Here is a 26,684-nt window from a genome sequence, read left to right as displayed (position 1 = left end):
CCCGAAGTGAGGCCTTCTGATCCCGGCCGCGGGACTCCCGGGGGCGCTGCGGGGGCGCCCGCCAGCAGGCCCGCCACGGAGCCCGCCACGGAGCCCGCCAACGCCGAGTGCCCGCTTCAGAGCGGGTCCCGGCCTGGCTCGGGGGCATCTGTGGGGAACGCCTCCGAGCCGGGGGCGGACCACTCCGAGCACGAAGACACATCAGGAACCGAGACTCTCCCTCCAACCGGCCCGCGACCCCGTCACGCGGCCCGTGAGAGGGGCCGGGGCGGCGGGAGGCCGCTGCCCCACGCGAGAGCTCTTCTCGGGGCGTCGTCTCGCCCCGCGGGGTCGCCGGCCCGGCCTCCCGCACGCCCCGGCCCCGGGGCGGCCGCACTCACCTGGCGCCGTGCACCGCCGCCCGTCGGCTCCCAGCCACGCGGCGCCCGGGACCACGGCGGACGGGCAGGACACCGCGCTTCCACCTGAAGCGGCCCCGCCACCCGCAGCCGACGACCCGCACTTCCGGAACCCGGAAGTCTCCGCGCCGCCACCCGCCCGGCGGCCGGAAGCTCGTGCCCGCCTACCACTCCGGGGCCGGCGCCGCCGGAAGTACCGCCCGCTCCGGTCCTCCGCTGGGCGCCGGAAGTCCCTCCCAGGCCTCCCGCGCCCGCCCCGCGCCGCGAGCCGGCCAGCTCTGGACTCGGCACGGGCGGCGCGGGACGGGCAGCCCACCGCGCTCCGCGGAGGCCGGGCCTGGGAAGCTGACCCTTCCGCCGGGTTCACTTGAAACTGCACGCGGCCAGGCTCGCAGGTGTGCGCGGGGACGCCCCTCCGACGGGGCCGGGCGAGCGGCTGCGGGAGGGCCGCCCCTCCGTGCCCGGCACCGCGGCCGCGTGCAGGCTGGGGCCGGATGTGCGACGCGCCCCGCAGCCCGCCGTGCTCCTGGCTTGCACGCAGGAATCACTCCGGGGCTCAGAGGGCATCTGGGTGGTGGGGGTGAAACCGGTGCGGCTGCAGGCGAGGCAAACGCCCTACCCGCAGGACTATTGCTCAGGCTCCCGGTCCTCAAACCAGTTTAAGAGTATGTTTGGGGGCTGGAGCAATAGCACAGCGGGTAGGGCGTTTGCCTTGCACGCGGCCAACCCGGGTTCGATTCCCAGCGTCCCATAGGGTCCCCGGAGCACCGCCAGGTGCTGAGTGCATGAGCCAAGAGTAGCCTCTGAGCATCGCCAGGTGTGACGCCCAAAAGAAAAAAAAAATGTTTTGCTCACGTTTAGGAGCCTAATGACGGAATAAATATCTGCGTTGTTCTCATTATCATGACACTTTCATAAGTTGGGCCAGATAATACTGGGTTGATGTTGAATATTAACCCTAACTGTTTTGGTCTTCACCGGTGAATTGCTCCTTTTCCTCCTCCGGAAGAAGCATGTCATCCGCTTGCTAACATCCCTAACTTAGTTAAAGCCCATCTTCAGCCTTTCCTTTGTGTTGGATATTAACCCTAAATGCTTTAGGCTTCAGTGAATTTCCCCCTTTGCTCCTCCCAAAGAAATTTAGGATGTGCTTTCTAACATCCCTAATTTAAAGTCTATCTACAACCTTTCCTTTGTGTTGGATAGTAACCCTAAGTGCTTTAGGCTTCATCAGTGAGTTGTCCCCGTTTCCTCCCCACCCCCTCCATGCTCTTGCTAGTATCCCTAATTTTAAAGTTTATCTTTTTTTTTTTTTTTTTGCTTTTTGGGTCACACCTGGCAATGCACAGGAGTTACTCCTGGCTCTGTACTCAGGAATTGCTCCTGGCGGTGCTCAGGAGACCACATAGGATACTGGGAATCAAACCCAGGTCGGCCGTGTGCAAGGCAAACCCCCTACCCGCTGTGCTATTGCTCCAGCCCCTAAAGTTTATCTTTAACCTTTCCTTTGTCAGTTCCCCAAGTCAGTTCTTTTTTTTTTTTTTTCTTTTTGGGTCACTCTCCGCGATGCTCAGGTGTTACTCCTGGCTTTGCACTCAGGAATTATTCCTGGCAGTGCTCAGGGGACCATATGGGATGCTGGGAATCGAACCCGGGTCTGCCGCGTGCAAGACAAATGCCCTACCTGCTGTGCTATCATTCCAGCCCCTCCCCAAGTCAGTTCTGATAACATATAAGTCAAAACTTTCCGAACTTTGTATTTGTACTGCTTTATATTTGAAATGCCGTGTATTGGTACCTGCTTTTCTATTTCCCCTGTAGCCTTTTTTATATTCTATAATGGAACAATGTTCTTTAGTAAAACACAGAAAGACTATTAATGCTATGCTCCTAATATTTGGGAGTTTATTGACTCTGAAATATATATCTACACCTGGGCGTAATTACTTGATCATAATTACTTGACTCAGACTTCAATTGCTGTAGTTCCTAACACCCCAAAAGGGAGGTCTCACCATGGGACTGGAATGGACCCAGGGCGAGTGGCAAAGCTACCCCGGCAACGAAATGGGACAATCTAGAAAGCATAAATGCATGATCCAAACAGTTATGACTTAAGAGGCAGGACCCCCATGGGGCAGGACAACCTGAACTTGCCTGAGGACTTACTCTGGCATTTACGATAAAAAGCCTTGCTTGCTCTCAGAGAACTAAGTGCTAAAAGCCTCGTTTGCTCTCAGTGAACTAAATGTTGGGATCTTTGTCTCTTACTGTGTTTATCCAAACAACTGCAAGAATTGATAACATACAACTAGAGGGAAAGATAAAGGCAATGTAGATGTTCCTGGGAGACAGTGTCTCCTTGCTTTAATCTCCCTAAAAGAGAATTTCCTATGTTTTTATCTATGTAAGTGACCTATACAAACATAGATGTCTTACCTATGTAAATGATCGATCACACCTATGTCCTCACCTCAAGCCCCCCTCAGTTCTTCTGTAAGTATGCTGGCAGCTCTGCATTAAACGGGCCATTTTCACCATCAGGCTGTGGTCCCTGTCTCTTTGTCTCTCCTGGGAAGGACTGGAAACAGCCCTCACCAAATGCACCTCCTGTGAACTCACAGGTTAAGGCACTTACCTGTGCCTTACCTGTGCAGCAGACCCCAGTTTGATTCCCAAACCTCATATGGTCACCCAAGCACCACAAGAAGTGATCTCTGAGCACAAAGCCTCACACAGACCCTGAGTACTGCAGGTGTCAAAAAAGAGTTTAAAAAAAAATTTTTTTTTGTTCGTTTTGGACCACACCCAGCAATACACAGAAATTATTCTAGTGGAGCTCAGGGAACCATTATGAGTTTCCAGGGATTGAGCCCAGGTTGACTGTGTGCAAGGCAAGCACCCTACCCACTGTACTATCACTCCAGCCCTAAAACTTGATCTTTTTAAAAGTTGGGGGCTGGAGTGATAGCACAGCGGGTAGGGCGTTTGCCTTGCACACTGGGTTCGATTCCCAGCCTATGGGAATATGGTCCCCTGAGCACCGCCAGGAGTAATTCCTGAGTGCAGAGCCAGGATTAACCCCTGTGCACTGCCAGGTGTGACCCAAAAAGAAAAAAAAAAATAAACAAAACGTACATAACTTATTACCCAAAAAGATTGTGGGTGTGTATGTGTGTGTAATGTTGCCAGGGGCCAAACCCAAGAACTCACACATGCAAGGCAGTAGCAGTGCCACTGATCTCCATCTCTTACCCACCCTCCACCCCTAGTACATTATTAGTGATGAAAGCTCTTGGCTGTTGAGTGAGGTGTGCATATTTCAGGGAGGTGCATTTCAATCTCTTTAGTAACTAGTCCAACTTTACTGGCTTATAGACTGAACAAGAAACAACTGCCACTCCTCTGTTAACCAAACTAAAGGGCACTAGACACAGAAGTCACTCTGGCATGAACTTTGCCCAGAAAATCTGAACTATTTTATTTTATTTTATTTTTTAGCCATAGCTTGGAGCTTACCCTGGCTCTGCATTCAGGAATCACTCCTGGTGGGCTCCAGGAGTCATCTGAGGTGGTAGGGATCAACCCTAGTTCAGCTAGCTACAAGGTAAGTGCCCTACCCACTATACTATTGCTCCAGCCCCAAAAGCTAAACAATTTCAAAATGAATGACAGTCTAACGCTGAATTACATAAGCCTGAAAAACACAATGAAATCCTTCAGCTGTGCAATCTATTCACCTTTCCTCATCAAGATAATATAGCAAGAGGGGCTGGAGCAATAATAGCACAGCAGGTAGAGCGTTTGCCTTGCACACGGCCGACCTGAATTTGATTCCCAGCATCCCATATGGTCCCCTGAGCACCACCAGGAGTAATTCCTGAGTGCATGAGCCAGGAGTAACCCCTGTGCATTGCCGGGTGTGACCCAAGAAAGAAAAAAAAAGATAATATAGCAAGAATTCTTGGTGGAACACCGAGGTGCCAGATGGAGAAGGTACAGCCAGCATACCCTCTCCAGATGGAGCCCCGGCGACACTGAGCTTCTACTAACACGGCTCCAGTATGCGGGACTGGGACACCTCCAAACCTGATATACAAAATATATGCTCAGGAACGGCTCCGCCACCCCTGAGTGTCCATTATCCCAGAGGCACAGAAACCAATCTCAGAATGCAGTGGCTGCTGGCAGTTATTCTCCTGGACTCTGAACTAAGCTACGGCCCCGTGCAGCTCTGGGAGGGGAAGGGTTTCTGTCCCTTGGCCTTTCCCCCCCTGGACAGCATGGCGACCACCACCGTTCAGAACCAATTGGACAGAGAGGTAGGAGTTTGCAGTGATGGGACGGGATGCATGGAAAATCTTGCGACGGGGGAGGCAGAACCGGCCCTGCCTCCTGCCCAAATGAGACCCCAAGCAGTCGCTCATGAACAGCTCCTCTGCTCCTGAACAGCCATGATCCCAGCGCCACAGAAACCAATCTCGGAATGCAGCGGCTGCCGGCATAAATACCTCAGGACTTAATACCGGAATTCTGAATTTGGGTGGCCACTTTCACGACCATGCAACATCTTATGCTCTTTGTTACCAACAATAGAAAACATACAATCTAATGATGCTACTCCGACAGATCTGGCTGTTGGGGGAAAAACTCCAAATAATGATAGTGAGTTTCCTGTCAAAAACTGAATGTAATCAAAGTAAGGAAAGAATAAAGTGAAAATCATCTGCCACCCAGGCAGAGCGGGAGTATGCTGGGGTTATTGGTGGTGGAACATGTGCACTGGTGAAGGGATGGGTGTTTGAGCATAGTATGACTGAGACTCGGTCCTAAAAGCCCTGTAACTGTTCTCACGGTGATTCAATTAAAAAATAAATTAAAAAAAAAAAAAAGAATTCTTGGTGGGAACATTATCACCAAACATGCCAATTCTTGACGGGAACATTGTCACCAAACTGATCAACTTGTGATGCCAATGGGGTCCCTGAGTAACTTATGTGACATTGGGAGGAGAGAGGCTGCCATTTTCTATCTATCCACTTCTGCCGCCTGGGAATGGCTGGGAAATCTAGGACTGGTAAGACTCTGCTGTGAGTCCTGCTCCTTGTTGGGAAAAAAAAGCCAGTCCTAGACCTTACTAAGGCTTTTTGGGTTCTTGCCTTTCCCTCAGGAAACAATTTCAGGAGAAGACACGCAGTAGCAGATTTTATTTGAAAGTTTTGAGGAAGGGGAGGGAGGAAGGGAGAGAGAGCAGGAGAGAGTGTGGGCTTCTCCAGAGAGAGAGGGAGCCCTTGCACAAACCCCAGCATTAGATATGAAAGTACATATCTCCAGAGGGCAGAGGCTGTGACACATGCTTGGGCACCACACGTGCTTGGCAGCAACACATGGGCATGTGCAGCAACGTGCACTTCCTTTGTTCAAGTTGACTTTTATAGGGTTTCTCCCCAGCTGCCCCATGTAGGGCTTTCTGCCTAGGCAAGGCAGTTGCTAGGATGGTTGCAAAGGGGTAGAGTTGGGAGCAGTGGCCTTCCCTAAAATTCCTGTCGTGGGCTGTGTTCCTGCCGGAGCTTCTCTCAGAGTAGGGTTCAGCCTTCTCTGGGTCTGTGCGGGCACCAGGTAAAGTTCTTATCAGGACTTAGTTCCTGTATCCACAGGGTGGTTTTTTTGCAGCCTTGGAGCCATTTATTACTTCCCAGGAATACATTGCCATGGGGAGCCCTTCCCTATCTACCTGTCTGCCTGCTTCATATCCCCCCACCCCTGGGGATTTCACTGTCTTAAATCTTTAAGGGAAAAGTGGGTGAAGGTCCATTTTCTGGAGCTTATTCATGCTGACCAAAAGACTGTAGACCTTGCCCGTATAAGGGGTGAAAGCTCTTGCTACCTGAGCTTTGAGGTAAGGCAATGGTTCATCAGGTTTCAGAATTGTTGGTCAGAAATGATTAGAACTGGAGGAGTTAGAAATCTAATCTCCGTCCTTGGGAGGGCAGGGAAGTTAGGGTTACGGTAAAGTTAGATCAATGATAGTATATGCAGTTTTTTTGAGTCCCTTTATAGACTCAGCTGCTCCCTATAGTCAATCAACCCAGTTTCATCTAGACTGCCCAAGGGGGTACCTTTTAAATCAAGCCTATTAGAACACACTAATTCAATCACCTTTGCAGAACTAGAATCTGATTTCTACATAAGGCAAGTTACAGAAACATAGTTTTCTCTCCACCTTCACTTTCAATTTGCCAGATGGGCAATAAAACTGAATTCTTCTTTTGCATAATCACAGCAAGATTGGAGAACTCCCCACTTGGTGTATCGCATTACTTGCTGAGTGGTCTGGGGAATTGGCTAAGGACAGAGCAAGTGTCTTATATTAATAAAGACATTAATATTTTCTACCTATCATGTCAGGGTTACCCAGGGTTGGCCAGTGTGAAAATGTGAAGGTCATCAGGATGAGCTGGAGATGGCCTCAGGCCTCTCATCTTCTGTCGGAGTATCCTGGCAAGAAGGAGTCCACTCTGTCCCTCTCAAGGGTTGGGCAAGATCCTGGTCTCCAGAACTTCTTTTTTTTTTTTTTCTTTTTGGGTCACACCCAGCGATGCACAGGGATTATTTATTCCTGGTTCATGCACTCAGGAATTACTACTGGCAGTGCTCGGGGGACCATATGGGATGCTGGGAATTGAACCCTGGTCGGCCTCGTTCAAGGCAAACGCCCTACCCCCTGTGCTATCACTCCAGCCCCTCCAGAACTTTTCTTAATGCTAAGAGCAGGGCCCAGACTATGGTCAGTGTGGTCAGAGAGAAAAGCAAACATTTACACTTTATTCACAATAAGATGCAATATACCTATTTGCTGTGGGTCCTAGATACAAGAAGCTTTTTTAAAGTCTATTGAGGTAATATATACAATTTAACAATATGTAATTCATTTAGTTCCAAGTTGAAATCCTTGATTGTAACTTTTTGAGCACAGTAACAGGAGTCTGGGCCATCTGTCTAATATACTTTTACATAGACCTTGTCAAAAAATATATTAGAACAATTGTATAAATGTAAAGAGTTCCTTGTAACAATTCAGTTTTATCTAGTTTGTTGCCTTAAAACCAACTTTAAACCTACACATTCCTTTACACTCACGTTGCAGCCTGCAGATAACTTGTGAGGGCACCCTTTTCTACCTCCTAAACATCACTTAAGTCTGCTTTGAGTATGAAAGTTCTCAAGCATGTTAAGAGAATTTGCCCAAGACCACATAATGTGATACCACCCTGAAAACATGCTTATTTATACTGCAATGCTGGGACCTCACACAAGCAAGGAAGGCCTTGATTTCCTAGTTTTTGGACCACATGGTGGTGCTCTGGTAATTAATCGTGGCATTTAGCTAGGGAGTCACTGACTTGGTGCTGAGGGACCATGCGCATGGACAGAAAGAAGCCAGACCTCCCACAAGCAAAGCACATCTACTAGCCTTTGGGATATCTGGGGGGCGGGGGAGAGTGGCCAGGATTTGTCCTCATGGAGTTCGCATATTTCTCAAAGGGGGGTGGTGGAAGGAGTAGTCTTCCAGGATGTTCAAGAATATGTCAAAACTACTTTCGAAATACTAGTATGTTGGATAAGAGAGAAAGCACAGTGGTAGAGCGGTTGCCTTGCATGTGGCCAACCCAGCTCTGATCCGCAGCACCCCATATGGTCCCCAAGCACCGCCTGGAGTGATACCTGGGTAAGTGTTGAGCAGTGCCTTGCAGGGACAAAAAAGAAAAGAAAAGAAAAAAACAATGTGTAAAACTAAAAAGAAAAGGCGCGCACGGGCAAGGCAGGCGAAGGAATGAAGAAGGCCAAACTGGTTGCTCGATCGGTTTATTTCATGTCCATCTCCATTCTCCTCTGATTCTCCTCCTGCTTCTTTCTCCCCCATCCTACTTCATTCTCTCTCTCTCTCTGCCTCTCTCCCGGCTCTCGGTATCTCTCTCGATCTGTGGATCTGGCCCCCGTGGATCTGGCCCCCGTGGATCTGGCCCCATGGATCTGGCTCCGTGGATCTGGCCCCCAACCCACTCTTACAGCCTATTTAAATCTCCACAGCATGAGGGGGTTGGGGCATACACATAGGTGTGGTTCAGCAGGAGGATCCACCCAAAGGCAGAATCCCATGAATGTGTTTCTCTTCTCCTCAGCCAGCAAACATATAAGAATTCATAATATTAATTATTTTGTATGGACACAATAAGGGATGCATTAAAGCTTATAGAACTGCTCTCCTGGGGCCATCTCAATCTCAGACTACAGTGCTCAGGCCAGATCAGTCTTTCCTATCCCTGGCAGGGTCCCAGTCTCATAATTACTATTGGATCATGACAGCATTTGTCTATGATCAAGCTCTTAACTTATAGTTAAGAATTAGGCACTTTGGCCAGGCCCATCTCGATGCCAGGGTAGCACATAACTCACCGCTTGCCCTGGATCCTTCCCGTCCCACGTCGGGGACCCTACTTTGGGGTGCTAGGAACTGAGGGCAACTGAGGCTTAAGTGGAGAAAGCAGATGCCCAGGAGGGAATATCGAGGCCAATTAAGTCTTAAGTTATAAAAACATAATATTGTCTTTTTGTGTCTATACAAAAAAGACATAGCTTTAAAGTAAATTATTCAAAAGGCATAAAGAGGAGAGGAAGGCAATGTTATAATATTCAGTGTCCTAGGAAGTTCTGACCTTACCAATTAACAGAGTTTGATTAAGGGAAGAGCAGATAAACTGGTAGAAATGGTTACAGATAAACAAAGGAATGGGAGTGACTTGGAGCACTCTGATGGGTGTGACTGATAAACCTAAGCTCCTAGTGGCAAGGGGGAAATGACAAACCAATGATATCCAACATCTCCCCCTTTTCTGTTTACAAAATTACAAAAATTTGAAATAGAAAGAGGAACAATTCCAAACACAATACAGTCTTATAAATTGTAGCAAAATTTCAGTCCGACCCTTGGCCAGAGCAGTGCTTGTAGTAATAAAGCGTCCAATTGTCCTGCACTGTCCAAGGGTGAGGCAAGTCATCAATGATGAGAGTCAGTTAGTCCCATTCTGAAGAAATGAAGTGTCTGGATCAAAATTGAAGAGTTGTTTCTGCAGCAGCAGCAGTAGTGGTCACAGCAATGAGTCCTAGAGGAGCAGCTATAGGAGTCTGATGAATTTCATGAAGTACTGGATCAGGCAGGGAGCACTGGAACAGGAGCATCACAACTTCTGTCAGGAGTCCTTCAGCAGAGGGATGCAGCCATTCTCTGGTCAGGTTCACTGGCAGTCATATCTGTGCAACCTAGCTTATGTTTGGAAAAAATACTTTTTAAAGTTATTAGAGGCTTCGACCATTGGGGTTTGGTACATCTCCACGCCTGTGGATAAAGAGACAGAGGAAAAGCTCCAATACAAATAGATATCCTAGAGAGAAATGAGAACGTGTTCCTGTTAAAAGTCATTCCTTCCTCCTTTGGAAACTGAGGCACCTGTGAATTCCAAGGAGAGGGTAAAAGTAAGGAATTGTTAATCCAAAATATGGGGTCCTGGCGTTTTCCATTCTACAACCTGTGAAAGAAAGATACAAGGAATGCTCTTAATGTGGCCTTGTGATATGATAGAGGAGCTAGAGGCCTTTGCTGCAGGCCCTCTGATGCAAGCTCCTCCTCTGGTTTCCTTGTGGCTTCCAGCTGAAATCAGCTTGGTGATGGCTTGTGGCTGGAATTTGGAGGGTTGTAAAACTGCAGAGTTCTGAAAGTTAAAGCAGGCAGATGAATTCGGCTCCTGATGGAATGCAAAACGGGACCCAAAGTTTCTTGGTGGGGTTGTCTGTTGAAAAAAAAAACATAGCATTTTCCTCGAGTGAGGAGTCTCCCTGCTATCCATTTTGTCAATTTTAATCCACATAGGAGAATTAGTAGTTTCCTGAGTCTGTGCATTTTCCTGAAAATGCCTTTCAGCTGCTGTATATGGCTCTCCTTAAGGTAAATTTAAAAAGTTTAAAGTGAACAGTGTCAAGGACAAGGAGTCAAACGGGGCATACCTCCTTTATTTTTTTTTTTTAAACTGTGCTCAAGTCATAGATCCAGTCAGACCAGAATGAGATCAGATAAGAGTAATAAAGGAAAAGGAAAAAAAAAATTCAGAGCACTTTTGTAAAACAGCTTGTAGCTGCTGAAGCAATTTTTGAACTATAGTGTTTGATGCATTTAGAGACATAGTCATAATACCAGGGAAGAAACCAACAGCATAAACTGAGTTTGAGATGATATTAGCCAGCCCTGGCACATGGGCAATGAAAAAACCAATGTGGCAAGTTACAGCCTTCATTGGAAGCTCTTTTCTGGTATCCAAAATAACCTGCTTCATAACCATGCACACACACAAGCAGAAGTATCCTAGTGACAATGCCTTCTGTCCCTCACCAGACTCAGCATCTGTAGTGGCTGAGTGGGTGAGCATCCAGGAATGAGGCATCTCTGTGCCTCCTGGGTCAATAAGCAATTGCTGAGTGGGAGAATAACCACGTACCCACTGGCCCTGAAGCCGTTTTCCTAGAGGTGGCATCTCATGAACTAGAAGTAGAAGTTCACTTCCCCAAAAATAAAACTGTACCAGCCTGAATTTTTGAATAATCTTCTTTGGAAATAGCATATCACCACAGGTTCTGATAAAAAAAACTTGAGATTCAGTTGTCCAGACTGAGTTCCTGACTGATGGTCTTTGGAATTAAGACTAGAAACTAGACAAGGCTTTCTCCACCTCTGACCTGACTGAGGCCTCTCAGGGTAGCTGAGCCCTTTTATACAAAGTTCTGCTTGGTTTGCCAGCGCAAATTCACCAATAGACACAACTCTTTGATTCCAAATTTCCTTACTTTTATCCTGGCTCAAAACCTGATGCCCATTAGGTACAGAACTCAGCTCTGCATGTCCCATACTCGGGATAGCTTCCTGTTCCCTGAACTCAGCCACTTGTTGCTGAGATTCTAGATGCACTCCATGAGTGGAGTCAGAGATTGGCGACGCCTTTACCTTCACTGTCAGGAAATCCTCCAGACAACCATGAAAACCTGATGTGCTGCTTGCAAGGTTCACTTGAGCAAGCTCCCTTTCTACCTGGGGGCTCAAATCTTGTCCCTTTACACCAGAATTTAATATGTCGGGACTCTGAGTGGGGCAAATGGTAACTGTATCAGGACAGGGAATATCCAACACATTGTTCCCTGCAGTGGCTGGTTGTAGTGAATCTATTGACTGGAGCTCTGAAGCTCCACACTGGGGAGAAGGGCTGCAGCTGGGAACATCCCCTGGTTTTGCGGGGCCTGGGGCTGGCCCCACTGCAAGTTTCCCGAATTGGGGTCAGCAGCCACGCCAAGATTGGAGGGACAATCTCTTGCCAAATGGTTTCCCTTACGGCATCGTGGACAAGGTCCAGGTGGCGCTCTCACAGTGGCACGGTTTGGAGGTGCCCTGCAGTCCTTACGGAAATGGCCTGATCTCCCACAATTAAAACATTTACCCTTATCTTGCCTCTGTATCGCATAGGCCTCAACAGCATTAATATGTGCTTGATGTTTGATAGAACCAACATTCCTACATGCCTTCAAGTACCCCATAATATCCTCCTTCTCCTTAATGGGGAGCAAAATGGCCTGGCAATCCTCATTAGCATTTTCAAAGGCCAATTGTTTGGACAAAAGCTCCTGAGTTTCCTTACCCTTCACCTGCTTTTCTATGGCTTCCATCAGTCTCCCTATGAAGTCTGCATAAGGTTCTGAGACTCCCTGAATAATCTTTGTATAGCTTCCCTTGAATTCAGCATCTGCATCAATCCTCTCCCAGGCCCACAAAGCGGCGTCGCGGACATGAGCAAACACAGCACAAGGCAAGGTGACTTGCTTTTTAGGGTCGTGCCATTTCCCTTCACCTATTAACATCTCATAAGTCAATTTAATCCCTGAAAATTTTTGTCCAGCGTGGCCTAGGCTCTGTAGTTTTGCCTTGGCCTCATCACTGAACCACATCCTCCACTGCATATACTGAGAAGGGCTTAAGCACGTCTTAGCAACCACATGAAAATCTTGAGGTACCCAATGAGCTTTTTTGCTCCAGCCTGTAAGATACTCCTTACAGTACGGAGATGTAGGTCCGTACAAGACACAGGCCTTTTTAAAATTACTGAGTGAATCCATTCCTAACCCTTCATAAGATGGAGGCTGATTTTCCTCTAGCTGGATGGGAAAAAAGAGACGGAGCTCATGGGGTCTGGGTGGAATTGACCATTTACGGTCAAGAGGTCTCAGCTGTAAGCTTCGATCGGGAGCATGTCCCGAGCGACCTGGAGGCCGCTTGGTTGAAGGGCAGCGGCTCCTGTGAGAAGTCTCCTCTACCAAGACGCTCTCAGACTCAGAATCTGAGGAAGTGGTAGCTGGCTCATCATACTCATCACTTTCCTCTGATTCACTAGAAGTGGGGTCATACAAGGGAGGTGGTGGTCTCTCTGGCCTAACATCAGTAGAGAACGTTAATTCATCAGTGGCAGAGCGATTTTTGCTCTGAGAACGTGTCTGCACTGGAAACACCTTGAGCTGCTTTCGGGGTTTGGGTATGGGAGCAGCCACACATTGAGCAGCAGGCTTCTTTCTAGGCTTGGGTATGGGAGGAGCTGGGGGTAAGGCTCTCTCCCTAGTAGAAATTTTCTTTACTTCATCCTCAAATTTAAAATCCTCTCTGTTTAACTCCTGAGGAAAGCCTCCCATAGCACATCTAACTTCCTCCTCCTTGGAGGTACCTTCCAAAGCCTTGAGAATGGAATTAATGATTTCCCAAGTTACCCAGAATTGTTTGGGGATTTTAGCCCCTTCTTTAAATTCCCTGAAGACATTATCCTTAATCTTTTCCCAAACCTTAAGCTCCAAAGTACCCTTATCTGAAAACCAAGGATGAAACTTATAGACAATTTTTAAGCAGGACCGGAGTTGGTCCCGAGAAACACGATGCCCAGTTCTCTTTGCAAAATGCTTAATTAATTCAATAAAAAACTTGCCACGTTCAGTTTGGCGCGAAAAATTTTGAGTGGACTTCTCGCGGCACTGTTTTTGTCCCATCTTACTGGGGCAATAAGTCTAGTATTTTAATTCACTGCACCACAAAATTCTGTTCTCCCACCAAACTTTTCTAGAGTGGAATTCTACCGAACGCTATTCTTACCTTTAGTTGCACAGCGGTTGGAGATTCGTGCACGCACAGGGACGCCAGTTGTGTAAAACTAAAAAGAAAAGGCGTGCACGGGCGAGGCAGGCGAAGGAATGAAGAAGGCCAAACTGGTTGCTCGATCGGCTTATTTCATGTCCATCTCCATTCTCCTCTGATTCTCCTCCTGCTTCTTTCTCCCCCATCCTACTTCATTCTCTCTCTCTCTGCCTCTCTCCCGGCTCTCGGTATCTCTCTCGATCTGTGGATCTGGCCCCCGTGGATCTGGCCCCCGTGGATCTGGCCCCATGGATCTGGCTCCGTGGATCTGGCCCCCAACCCACTCTTACAGCCTATTTAAATCTCCACAGCATGAGGGGGTTGGGGCATACACATAGGTGTGGTTCAGCAGGAGGATCCACCCAAAGGCAGAATCCCATGAATGTGTTTCTCTTCTCCTCAGCCAGCAAACATATAAGAATTCATAATATTAATTATTTTGTATGGACACAATAAGGGATGCATTAAAGCTTATAGAACTGCTCTCCTGGGGCCATCTCAATCTCAGACTACAGTGCTCAGGCCAGATCAGTCTTTCCTATCCCTGGCAGGGTCCCAGTCTCATAATTACTATTGGATCATGACAGCATTTGTCTATGATCAAGCTCTTAACTTATAGTTAAGAATTAGGCACTTTGGCCAGGCCCATCTCGATGCCAGGGTAGCACATAACTCACCGCTTGCCCTGGATCCTTCCCGTCCCACGTCGGGGACCCTACTTTGGGGTGCTAGGAACTGAGGGCAACTGAGGCTTAAGTGGAGAAAGCAGATGCCCAGGAGGGAATATCGAGGCCAATTAAGTCTTAAGTTATAAAAACATAATATTGTCTTTTTGTGTCTATACAAAAAAGACATAGCTTTAAAGTAAATTATTCAAAAGGCATAAAGAGGAGAGGAAGGCAATGTTATAATATTCAGTGTCCTAGGAAGTTCTGACCTTACCAATTAACAGAGTTTGATTAAGGGAAGAGCAGATAAACTGGTAGAAATGGTTACAGATAAACAAAGGAATGGGAGTGACTTGGAGCACTCTGATGGGTGTGACTGATAAACCTAAGCTCCTAGTGGCAAGGGGGAAATGACAAACCAATGATATCCAACAAAACAAACCTTGAATAACCCTCCAGGAGCAGCCGGCCGCATCACAACAGTAGTGGAAGGAGAATTTTCAGTTCAAGCATGCATTCTGCCCAACCCGCAGCCCTTGTAAAACTACAAAAGTGACAGCAGCCTAAGCAGGTACGGTCCACATATTAAATTTCACCGGCACTGTGAAGAAAATGGTCCAGCTTGGGGCCGGGGCGATAGTATAGCGGGTAGAGAATTTGCCTTGCACACGGCCGACTGGGGTTCGATTCCCAGCATCCCATATGGTCCCCAAGCACCACCAGGAGTAATTCCTGAGTGCATGAGCCAGGAGCAGACCCGGAGCATCCCTGGGTATGACCCAAAAAGCCAAAAATAAAGGAAAAAGAAAAAAAATGGTACAGCTTCACCTCGATGACACGCTCGCCTCCTCAAACCTGGAAGCAACGTCACGTGCTTCCCGCACTCGAAGTCCCTACTCCGCACCTCGGGCCGCCCGCCGGAAGAGCGCACGCGGGACGAACGGAAGTCCCACCCCGCCGGGTAGGCCGCACTTCCGGCCGGCCCCGCGGGCGCTGTGGAGGGCGCGGGCCGGGCCCCAGCACGCAGCCGCGGCTCCCCACGCACTTTCGCCAGGTCCCAGCGCAGCCCGTGAGCGCCGCAGGGCCGGCCGGCAGCTCGGCGGCAGCCCGACCTCGTGAGCGTGGCGTGGCGTGGCGTGGCGTGGCGCCACCACGCGAGCGTGACGTCAGGAGCGGGCCGACGCGCCATTGGCCGCGGGCATGTGGCGCGCGGTGGCGCGGGCGCGGGCGGTTCGGCGCGCGGCCACCGGGGGCGGGGTCTGCGCCGGGGGGCGGGGCCGGGGGCGGGGCCTGCGGCGGACAAATGCGGCGGCGGCGCGGCCGGAGTCCTCAGCCGCTCGGAGCCTGGGGTACGTACCGCGCTGCGGCTGCGGGGCCGAGGGGCCGGGCCGTGCGGAGGGGAGCGGCGCGGCGGGTCCCGCCCGAGCAGCCTCCTAGGGCCGAGACCCGGAGCCGGCGCGGGACCAGCGTGTCCGGGTGGGCGTGCGGGCGGTCGCCCGAGGCTGCCGGCCCGGGGCTCCTCCCCCCACCTCCAGCGTCCTTGCCGGGCTCGGGGAGGAAACGCCTTGCGATACCGGGGAGGCAAGTGATGCCCTGCTCTCGGTGCTGCTGACTCAGTTGGCGTCTGCTGAGCACTGACCCTCGGGAGTCCGTGGGCTCATTCATGGTTTCGTCTGTGCACATGCTTGCAGCTCGTTGCTGTCCTCGGGACAGTGGGCAGAAGGTTTGCCTCTGCCAGGAACCCTGCTTGGGGAAAACGGGATCCGGTCTGGTTTGGGTTTGGGCTTGGGGGGCACCCGGCAGTGCTCAGGACTTCCTCCAGACCCCGCATTGCAGAGCAGGGGCTTGCAGGGCTCCATCTAACTCGAGTATCGGGAATGTTTGGCATATGAATGAGATCTTGGAAGGTCAATTTCAGGGCGGAGTGATAAGTACGGTGGGTAGATTCCACTTCTGGCACCATGGGGTGTTGCTCTAAAATTAAAACAACATTTCAGCAGAGGCGATGTATGGCAAAATAAATGATGTGATTAGAGGAACACAGAGCATAAGAACTTGTTGGCCTCTTTCGCTAACTTATTTCTCCACAATGGCCATTTACTATTGAGATGGCCAATAAAATATTACAGCCAGCAGGGAGGGCCCCTGCCTTGCACACAGCCAAGTCAGATTTTATCCCCAGAGCCCTGCCATGAGTGGTCCCTGAGTTTTCATCCAGGAGTAAACCCTGAGCACTGCTGGATGTGGCCAAAAAAAGAAAGAGATTTACATATGGCCTCAGATCTGAACAGATTTGTATAAGGCAAGTGACATGGTGAAGAAAGTGGATGAACCTGCAGCGTTCCTGAGGTGCATGGATTTGGGTGAAGAGTGTCCGTGAGCCTGCAGGCAGGAGCGGCAAGTGTCATTCTTACCCTTGACAGTGATTGGATTGCTTACTGGACCCATAGATTCATTGTTGAGTCTCATGGTGTTACGTGATCTCCAGGGAATTGTGGTCTCATAGTCCCTCTCTTAGTTTTCTAGGACAGATCAGACCTTTTGTGACAATGCCTGAAATAAATTTTGATAAGTTGGATAAGGAGCAAGTTCAACTGCTCTCAGAGATGTGCATTCTTATTGATGAAAATGACAATAAAATTGGAGCTGACACCAAGAAGAATTGTCACCTGAATGAAAATATAGATAAAGGTACTATTTTAAATTTTTATATTAAAGTATGATTTGCTTGAGCATTTCAAGTCAGCCAAAATAAATGAATAAATGCTCAGATAAATATGTGATCTTTAATCTTATCTTCCTGTTATTTAACCAGTGTAATAATAAAATCAGTCTTGCCATTTTCCTTGCTTAATAGCAACTTTCAGACTTCAGTCTTACCCAGCTTCCTTGAGTTATTTTGGTATTATAAAAGGGAGTAGATCAACATTAATAGGATTCCATTCCAAGCCTTTAACTCTTTCCTTCCCACAGGGGCTGGATCGATAGCACGGCTGGGAGGGTATTTGCCTTGCACACGGCTGACCCGGGTTCGATTCCCAGCATCCCACATGGTCCCCTGAGCATTGCCAGGAGTAATTCCTGAGCGCAGAGCCAGGATTAACCCCTGTACATCACCAGTTGTGACCCAAAAAGCAAAAAAAGAAAAAAAAAAAACCAACTCTTTCCTTCCCACAGAAAGAGATGAGCATCAAAGGAAGCTCCGTTTCTCTGGAGCAGACTGAGCCCGAGCTAACAATCTCTGAAAAGGAATTTAGCTAGTAGTAAAACTGGCCTTCAGATCACCGTTTCTTTTGATTGCTGGTTACTTTCTTTGGTATTCCTGAGCTCTTCTTTACAAAGCTGTGCAGAGATTCTTCAAATGTAAGACGATAGAAGCTGGAGAGGTAATACAGTAGGTAGATTGCTTCCTTGCACATGGCCAACCCAAGTTTGAGCCCTGGCAACCCTTACAGTCCCTGAGCACTGCCAGGAGTAGTTTTTGAATGAAGAGCCAGAAACAACCCTGGAGCATCGCCTGTGTGCCACTCCTTCACTGTCCCCCACAAGGGCTAAAAGGAAAGACTGGGAAAAAGTAAAAATGGCACTCAGGGCCAGGAGACATAGATCAATGAACTGAGCACATACTCTGCATGCAGGAAGTCTGGATTTGGATGACCCAACACCACGTGGTCTCATGAGCTCTCTCCTGATAGAGAACTGTTTGTAGCCTCTGAGCACCGTTGAGTCTGGCCCTTAAAACATTTGGGTAGTTAACAAAACTGTGTGACTCTGTAACTGTACCCTCACCGTGACTAATTAATTAATAAATAAATAATAAAGTTTTAAAAAAACATTTGGGTAGTTAAAACCACCTCTACACACTTCAAGTTTTTTAAAATGGTATCTAGTTCCTAATATTCTGAACCCAAGTGGAAAAATCAAATGTTACTATTTTAAATTAAATTAATGGTACCTTTTTTGTTTTCAGGATTATTGCATCGAGCTTTTAGTGTCTTCTTGTTTAACGATGAAAATAAGCTGCTGCTACAACAGAGATCAGATGCTAAAATTACCTTTCCAGGTTAGTGTAATTAATATACACTGTTTTGGTGGGACTACGTTTATTTTGTTTTTGTCACTTAGAACTTCCTCAGAGGAGTCTGGAGTAGTAGTACAACTGGTTACTTAAGGCAAAGGGGAAATCCTATGATTTATTTGATTTCATGGTCTTTGTTTATGTAATTTTTTTCTTTTTGTTAAAAAAAAAAGACATTATTAAATAATTTATTTGCACATTTCTTACAAAATAATCTTTGGTAGCCTGTTGTAGTTAAATCCTAACGAACTGGGGCCAGAGCAGTAGAGCAGTAGGTAGGCCACTTGCCTTGCACGCAGCCAACCTGGGTTCAATCCCTAGTATCCCATCTGATTCCCTGAGCCCTGCCAAGAGTAATTCCTGAGCATTGTCACATATGACCCCCAAACAAACAAAAATCCTCAAGAATCATTTGTTTTTTCATTTAAAATCTTTACAGTTTGGGCCCCAGGGCCAGAGCAGTCGTGCAGCTTGTTGCACACTTGCTTCACACCCAGCCAGCCTGGGTTTGGTCCCTGACATCCCATAGGAATCCCCTCAAACACTTTAGGTGTGACTTAAAAAATAATTTTTTTAATTCAGTTAAATTTTTGTTTTGGGCCACACCTGGCAGTACCCAGGGCTTACTCCTGGCTCTGCTCAGGAGTCACTTCTGGCGGGGCTTGGGGAACTCTGGATGTCAGGGGTCAAGCCCCGGTCAGCTGTGGGCAAGGTAAGCATCCTGCCTACTGGATTCTCTCTGGCTCCCCCCAAATTAAAATTTTTAACTGAAAAAATTGAAAGCTTTACATTTTCTTGGTTTTGAGGCAAAAAGAAAGTACAGTGAATAGAGCGCTTACCTGGGTCCAGTTCCTCACACTGCCTATGGTCCCCCAACTCCCTCCAGTAGTTACTTCCTGGGCATAGAGACGGGTAAGCTCTGAGCACTGCTAGATGTAGCCCCAAAACCAAATAAAGGTGTTTTTGGTTTTTTTTTATGTCAGACTCCTTTGAAGAAAAGCTAATTTAGGGGCTGGAGTGATAGCACAGCGGGTAGGGCGTTTGCCTTGCATATGGCTGACCCGGGTTCGATTCCCAGCATCCCATATGGTCCCCTGAGCACTGCCAGGAGTAATTCCTCAGCTGCAAAGCCAGGAGTAACCCCTGTGCATCACCAGGTGTGACCCAAAAAGAAATAAAAAATGCTAATTTATATTTTTGTCTATACCTACTAGGTTGCTTTACCAATTCCTGTTGTAGTCACCCACTTAGTAATCCAGGAGAGCTAGAAGAAAATGATGCAATTGGAGTAAGAAGAGCCGCTCAGAGGCGTTTGAAGGCCGAATTAGGAATTCCAATGGAAGAGGTAACAAGTTCTGCACAGCCAACTGTACAAACTGAAATCAAAATATACATTAAAACATTTGGACAGAATTTTAAGTATAGGTTTGCAAAACTTAATTTAAAAAAATTCAATCAGAAAATAGGAAGTATAGGTTACTGATTTGTAACATTTTGAATTATTCATCCTAGAAAGCAACTTGAATAAAGTTCATTTAAATTTTGATTTCTTAATAATACTTATCAGAATTTAGCTCCTGGGCTTGCTCTTCAAGCCGGTGTTCTCCCTTGAGCATGTATCTCATTGCTTGTTTCCATGTTTCTTTTCTCTGGAGAAGCCTTTGTTCTCTCTTGAATAGGTACTACAACTTTCTCTCCCCTCTCATCTTTCTAAAGTTTCAGTTAAAAACTAGGTTGCTTAAAAAAAAAAACTGAAATACATTGATCTATTAACCATATTTAAAAATTTACCCTTTTTGTTTGTTTGAGTACACATGTGGTGTACTCGGGGCTTATTTCTGACTCTGCACTCAGGAATTACTCCTGGTGGTACTCTGGGGACGATCTGGGATGCCAGGGAAAGAACCCAGGTCAGCAGCACCAAGGCAAGCACCTTACCCACTATACATATCTCTCCAGCCCTGATTTGGTTGGGTTTTTTTTTGGGGGGGGGTCACACTCAGCAATGCACAGGGGTTACTCCTGGCTCTGCTCTCAGGAATTGCCCCTGGCGGTGTTCAGGGGACCATATGGGATGCTGGGAATCAACCCAGGTTCCCAGGTTTGCCGTGTGCAAGGCAAACGGTGACCCAGCGATGCACAGGGGGTCACTCCTGGCTCTTGCACTCAGGAATTACTCCTGGAAGTGCTCAAGGGACCATATGGGAATTGAACCCAGGTTGGCCATTTGCAAGGCAAACGCCCTACCCGCTGTGCTATTACTCCAGCCCCCCTGCATTTTCTTGATGAGTGATAAAAAGGACTTTTTATTTAATTCCTCTTCCTATTTTCTGATTGGATTTTTTTAAATTAAGTTTTGCGAATGCTTTATACATTTTAGATATTAGCTATTTATCAGATATGTTGTAAGCAAATATTCTCCCAGTCTTATTGTAGTCATTATTTCCTTATCACTGCAGAAGCCTTAATTTGATATAATTTTGGTTGTTTACTTTTGCTTCTGTATTATGAACAATGGCATTGAAGATGGCTTTGGAATCAATGTTCAGGTAGAATACTGCTTATGTGTTCCTTGGTGTATTTTATGGTTGTTTTGGTTTTTGGGCCACACCCAGCAATACTCAGGACTCCTGAGTATTGGAAAATTCTGGTGGGTCTCGGAGAATCATATAGGATACTGGGATCAAACCCCAATTGGCTAAGTGCAAAACTAGCGCCTTGCCCGCTGTACTATCTATTGCTCCTGCCCTGCGGGTCCCCCGTATTGAGGTCTTTTTTTTTTTTTCCACTTTGATTTACTTTTGTGTGTAGTGGGAGATAGGGATCCACATTCTTTTTTTTGCATGTGGCTAATCATTTTCCCAAACACTACTTGTTGAAGAGGATTTCTTGCTCCACTTGATGTACCTAATTCCTTTGTTTAAGATTACCTTCCCGGGCCGGAGCGATAGCACAGTGGGTAGGGCATTTGCCTTGCATGCGGCCGACCCGAGTTCAATTCCCAGCATTCCATATGGTCCCCTGAGCACCACCAGGGGTAAATTCCTGAGTGCAGAGCCAGGAGTAACCCCTGTGCATCGCCGGGTGTGACCCAAAAAAAAAAAAAGTTTGGTTTGGGGACCACACCCAGTGATGCTTGGGTTATCGAGGATCTGCACTCAAGAATTCCTGGCAGGCTTGGGAGACCATTTGGATACTGGAGATCAAACCTGGGCTAGCCGCATGCAAGGCAACCACCAGGCCACTGTACTAGCTCTCTGGACCTACTCCATGTAAATTTTAACAATATTTGGTCTGTGTCCTTAAAAAGAAATACCATAGAGGGGGCAGAAGAGATAGTACAATGAATCAGGGGGCTAGCCTTGGCTTCGGCCAACCCAGATTCTATCCCCGACATCCCACCTAGGAATGTATAGGGGTTACTGCTGAATCTCCACTCAGGGTACCATATTCGATACCAGGTATCAAACTGGGATTGGCCACAGATAACAATCATCTTAACCCCTATACTATCTCTTGGGCCCTGTGAACCAGTTTTGAACTGTTGAGAGCAGGGTCTGATGGGTATGTGGTGAGATGAAAGCAGTGTGTCACAGGTTTTTTTGTTTGTTTGTTTGTTTTTTGCTTTTTTGGGTCACACCCAGCAATGCACAGGGGTCACTCCTGGTTCATGCACTCAGGAATCACCCCTGGCGGTGCTCAGGGGACCATATGGGATGCTGGGATTTGAACCCGGGTCGGCCGCGTGCAAGGCAAATGCCCTACCTGCTGTGCTATCACTCCAGCCCCCAACATTTCTTACTTGAGGGAATTTTATTTTTTTCAAAGTCACTGGAGGGCCAGAGAGCTAGTATAGTGGGCAGGGCACTTGCCTTGCAAATGGCTAACCCAGGTTTGCCCCAGCATTTATTTATTTTTTTTTTTTGCCCCAGCATTTAGTATGGTGCCCTGAGCCCTGCTAAGAGTGATCCTTATGCAAAGCACCGCTGGGTGTCGCCCAAAAAAAAAACAAAAATGATGGTAATAATGGGATAAAATTAACTTACCTTTTGGTCCTATGAAGGAAAATGGGCATATTTGAGACTGTGGTATTATTTCCAGGTAAACTCACTAGGATATTAACATCTTTAATGTTCTTGTTCTAATACTCAAGATACTGAAATGTGGTGAATTGATGTAGATTATTTGCTTTGTGGTTGATGACTTTATTGGTTTGATTTAATCCTAGGTTCTTCCAGAAGAATTTACTTATCTAACACGAATGTATTACAAGGCCCAGTCTGATGGTATTTGGGGAGAACATGAAATTGATTACATTTTGTTTTTGAAGAAGAATGTGACTTTGAATCCAGACCCCAATGAAATTAAAAGCTACAGTTATGTGTCAAAGGAAGAACTGAAAGAACTTCTGAAAAAGGCAGCCAATGGTGAAGTTAAGTTAACTCCTTGGTTTAAGATTATTTCAGAAGCTTTTCTCTTTAAGTGGTGGGATAATTTAAATCATTTGAGTCAGTTTATTGACCATGACAAAATACATAGAATGTAAATAGGGAAGTGAGTGATTAGTAAAATGCTGAAATTTTTAAGCAATTTGGTTTCTAATTCACAGATATCTTATTTGAAAATTTGATACTTTGCAACCAGAGATTGTGGGGGAAAGACAAATTTATTTCACACACTCATTTATGTGCTATCTGTAAAAGCCACATACCAGAAATAGTTGGGAAAAAGAGAGAAGGCAAATGAACTAAGCATATGATCATAACAGATTTGAGCAGAGTATGTGAAGCTCCTTGTTTTGTTAAGATAAAGGGGATTTTTTGGGGGGCTTTGTTTTTTGTTTTGGGGATAAACATTTTTAGAACACAGAACTTTGCCATCTGCCAGCTGGTTTACATATCATTAAAATTTTATCTAAGTATTGTTCAAGGGAAAATAATGCTCTCTATACCAATTCTGCCATTGTAGTTTGTGTGTTTAATCAGTTTTATATTTAAAGTCAAACATTACTTTTGGTTATGGTATTGGTTAGGCTTGGTCTTTTGTTTTGTTTTGGGGCCATACCTGGTGATGCTCAGGGCTTACTCCTGGCTCTGCGCTGAGGGATCACTCCTGGTGGGCTTGGGGAACCACATGGGGTGGGTTCCAGGAATCCAGACACCCTCCCACTGTACTATCTCTCTGCCCCTACATTGATCTTTTAAATTGTCTTTGTCCATGAAAGTGGCTTTAGAGTCACTGTGCATTTACAGCTTTTGTCAGTCTCTGAAACAGATTCTTAACCTAAGCACCATTGACATTTGGGCTGGATATTTCTTTGTTGTGGGGGTTCATCCTGTGCATTGTAGGATGTTTAACATCCCTGGCACTACCCGTTGGATACCGGTAGCACCTCTTCATGAAGTCGTTTGTCACCAGGTGCCTCTCCTCGGGACAGAATCATTGTTCTCTGAAGGCCATATTGTAGAAGAAGGAATAGGATTTGTGTTTAGTAATTTTGGATTATGGGACATTTATTCATATTGAAACTGTGAATCATGCACTTTTAAAAACTCTTGACATAGGGGCTGGAGTGATAGCACAGCGGGTAGGACGTTTGCCTTGCACGCAGCCGACCCAGGTTCGATTCCCAGCATCTCATATGGTCCCCTGAGCACTGCCAGGGGTAATTCCTGAGTGCAGAGCCAGGAGTAACCCCATGTACATCTCCGGGTGTGACCCAAAAAGAAAAAAAAAAAAAAGAAACTCTTGACATAGATTTCTTAGATTTGAAGTGTTAAGTGATTTTACTACCTTTGACTTACAAAGCTCTAAATGATCCTAAATTTAAGAGAAAAATTCATTTCTTATTAATCATGAACTTTATAATTTTAAGACTGTACACCAAATATTTATTGGAAAACAATAAAATATTTTATCACACTTTAATGCTGTTGTCTACTAAAAAAAATGGGGTGTGTGTAGCAAGTCTGTGCTCAGCTATAACTACGGGGCATCAAACCACTGTCGGTGATTTTTGGGTTTTTGAGCCACACCTAACAAGTACTCAGGACTTACTCCTGGCCCTGTGTTCAGTAACCATCTGGTATCCCAAGGTTGAAACCCTGGTCAGCCCCGGGCAGGAAAAGCATCCTACACACTGTACTATCACTCTGATCCTTAAAATGTGTTCTAAAAATTCTGTACCCATTTGGAGCCGAAGCAGTAGAGCAGCAGACCCAGGTTTGATTCGCACCGGGCACAGTGGTCTGCCAGTCTCCACCAGGAGATGGCCCTGAGCATAGAGCAAGAAAGAAGTAAACCTTGAGCACTGCCAGATGTGCCCCCGCCAAAGAACATTCTGTACACATTTAAATACCCTAACTAGGAGCTTTTTACTTCTCACTTCGGAATTAGTATTAATCACATGCTTTAAACTTCCAGATTCAAAGCTGTGCGATTCTCCTCACTCTGACATTTTGTCTGAACTGAATGTCCCACGCTCACCCAAAACAAGAGTGGTGGCATGCTTCCCGTCGCCAGGCCTGACCTCTGTTAGGCCAGTTCCTCTCATAGCTGGGAAGGCAAAGCAAGCACAGGACCACGTGACTCTTCCTCTCTGCTCCTCTCCCCCAGCCAGCAACTCCCCTGGCTGGTTTCTGGCTGTGGGGCTGCCCCACGGAATCGCCAGCCGAGACCCTCCAGCCCTTGCTCTGCCAGCCCCTCCAAACATGTCTGTTTGTACTAGGTGCTCCTTGACTGTACTAACCTGTGTTCACACGGGGGCTTTTCTTGTTGGGACCACCCTCAGTTGAGCTCAGGGCATCTGGGGCCATTCCTAGCGATCCTCAGGTCTGACGGTGCTTGGAGGGCGAGGCGGGGGCCAAGTGCACACGTGCCAGTGCAGGCAAACATTTTCCCATCGTACTATCATCGGCTCCCCACCAGGCTTGACCATTTCTTCTGCCTCGGTCAATCTGACTTATTCAAGAATGCCCAAACATGGGGCTGGAGCAATAGCACAGACCCGGGTTTGATTCCCATTATCCCATATGGTCCCCTGAGCACTGCCAGGGGTGATTCCTGAGTGCAGAGCCAGGAGTAACCCCTGTGCATCGCCAGGTGTGACCCAAAAAGAAAAACAAAGAATGCCCAAACATGAACCTCTTCAGTTCTGTGTACTTTACCCCTCCATCCCTGGTATTACCCTAGGAGAGTCCATCTGCTCTGTCCTGGTAAGGGATTTATATATTTTAGCCATGGTGATTCCTCAAGGGCCCATCTTGCATTAGCTGAATGTGCCACAAGGTGTCACCAGTGGTCAAAGTGGGGATGGCAGCTAACAAAACCCCAGTGGACTGGACACGGCCACGTTTCCATCACCACGGTGAATAGGTAGGAAGCCACACTGCAGCTGCTGCTGGAAAATACATTCAACAAAACAATCTGTCCCTTGGAGAAAAGACTGGAGAACGAGGATAAGCCCCGCAGGAGTTGGGGGGTTTCCATCCTAGATCACACTTGTGAGTTCTTGGCCCAGACTTGGACCTGAAAAACATGTTTGCAACTTGAAACAACAAAAAGTGTAGCCATGCGGCTGGAGCAATAGTACAGTGGGTAGGGCGTTTACCTTGCATGCAGCCAACTCGGGTTCAATTCCCAGCATCCCATATGGTCCCCTGAGCACTGCCAGGAGTAACCTCTGAACATCACTGGGTGTGACCCAAAGAGCCGAAAAAAGAAAAAATGTCATAGCCTATTTATGGAACAAAAGGAATCACAAATCTAGAACCAAGCTACAATAATTGATAAAAATAGCTCAATAGATGAGATTACTTTTCTAAAGGAGTGGTAAAGAATTACGTGGAATTTAGAACACAGATGAAAACAAGTGCACACAGAGAGCAGAGGTAAGACACTTGGCAGGAAAAATCCAGCAACTTTTCAGTTGAGCAGGAAAAATGAAAGCGGCTTGCTCGTACAGCCCAGGCTCTCCTCTGAACACAGATCTCAGTCGTCTCTGTTTCACTGCTTATTTCTACTCTGGAAAAGCCTGTGTTCTCTCAAGCATGTACTTCTTCCTCTCTCTCCCCTAACATAAAAATTTATTAAAGAAAAAGAGACAGACAGAGACAGAAGCGTCTTCCATAGAGGCAGGCTGGGATGGGAGGGAAACGGGACACTGGTACTGGGAACTGTACACTGGGAGGGATGGGTGTTGGAACACAACCACTGAAAGACTGAAACCTAATTATGAACAGCTTTGTAAGGGTCTGTATCACAGTAAT

General features: G+C 47.0%; 2 protein-coding genes across 8 annotated transcripts in view; one reads left to right on the top strand and one right to left on the bottom strand.

Annotated features, from left to right (window-relative positions):
• WDR37 (WD repeat domain 37) overlaps positions 1-518 on the bottom strand; it is a 52,213-nt gene extending 51,695 nt beyond the window's left edge. For both annotated transcript variants that reach the window (XM_055137848.1, XM_055137849.1), the window contains exon 1: positions 381-518. The gene's annotated coding sequence lies outside the window, so the exon portion shown is untranslated. The remainder of the gene's footprint in view (positions 1-380) is intronic.
• Positions 1-25,029, top strand: part of IDI1 (isopentenyl-diphosphate delta isomerase 1) — a 129,851-nt gene extending 104,822 nt beyond the window's left edge. The window contains exons 1-5 of one of the 6 annotated variants that reach the window (XM_055137851.1): positions 15,611-15,688; positions 16,858-17,030; positions 18,310-18,402; positions 19,632-19,762; positions 22,646-25,027. In XM_055137851.1, coding sequence (XP_054993826.1) covers positions 16,889-17,030; positions 18,310-18,402; positions 19,632-19,762; positions 22,646-22,963 — 684 coding nt within the window. In that variant the 5' untranslated portion in view covers positions 15,611-15,688; positions 16,858-16,888 and the 3' untranslated portion in view covers positions 22,964-25,027. Of the gene's footprint in view, positions 1-15,610; positions 15,689-15,714; positions 15,921-16,857; positions 17,031-18,309; positions 18,403-19,631; positions 19,763-22,645 lie in introns of those variants that run through there. The other 5 variants (XM_055137850.1, XM_055137854.1, XM_055137853.1 and 2 more) reach the window with 5 other exon arrangements.
• The last annotated feature ends 1,655 nt before the right edge of the window (positions 25,030-26,684 follow it).

This window comes from Sorex araneus, chromosome 5 (genome assembly GCF_027595985.1).
Source record: "Sorex araneus isolate mSorAra2 chromosome 5, mSorAra2.pri, whole genome shotgun sequence".
In the NCBI taxonomy this organism is placed as follows: Eukaryota; Metazoa; Chordata; class Mammalia; order Eulipotyphla; family Soricidae; genus Sorex; species Sorex araneus.
The sequence above is the reverse complement of the archived record's forward strand: the minus strand, read 5'-3'. Positions and strand labels throughout refer to the sequence as shown.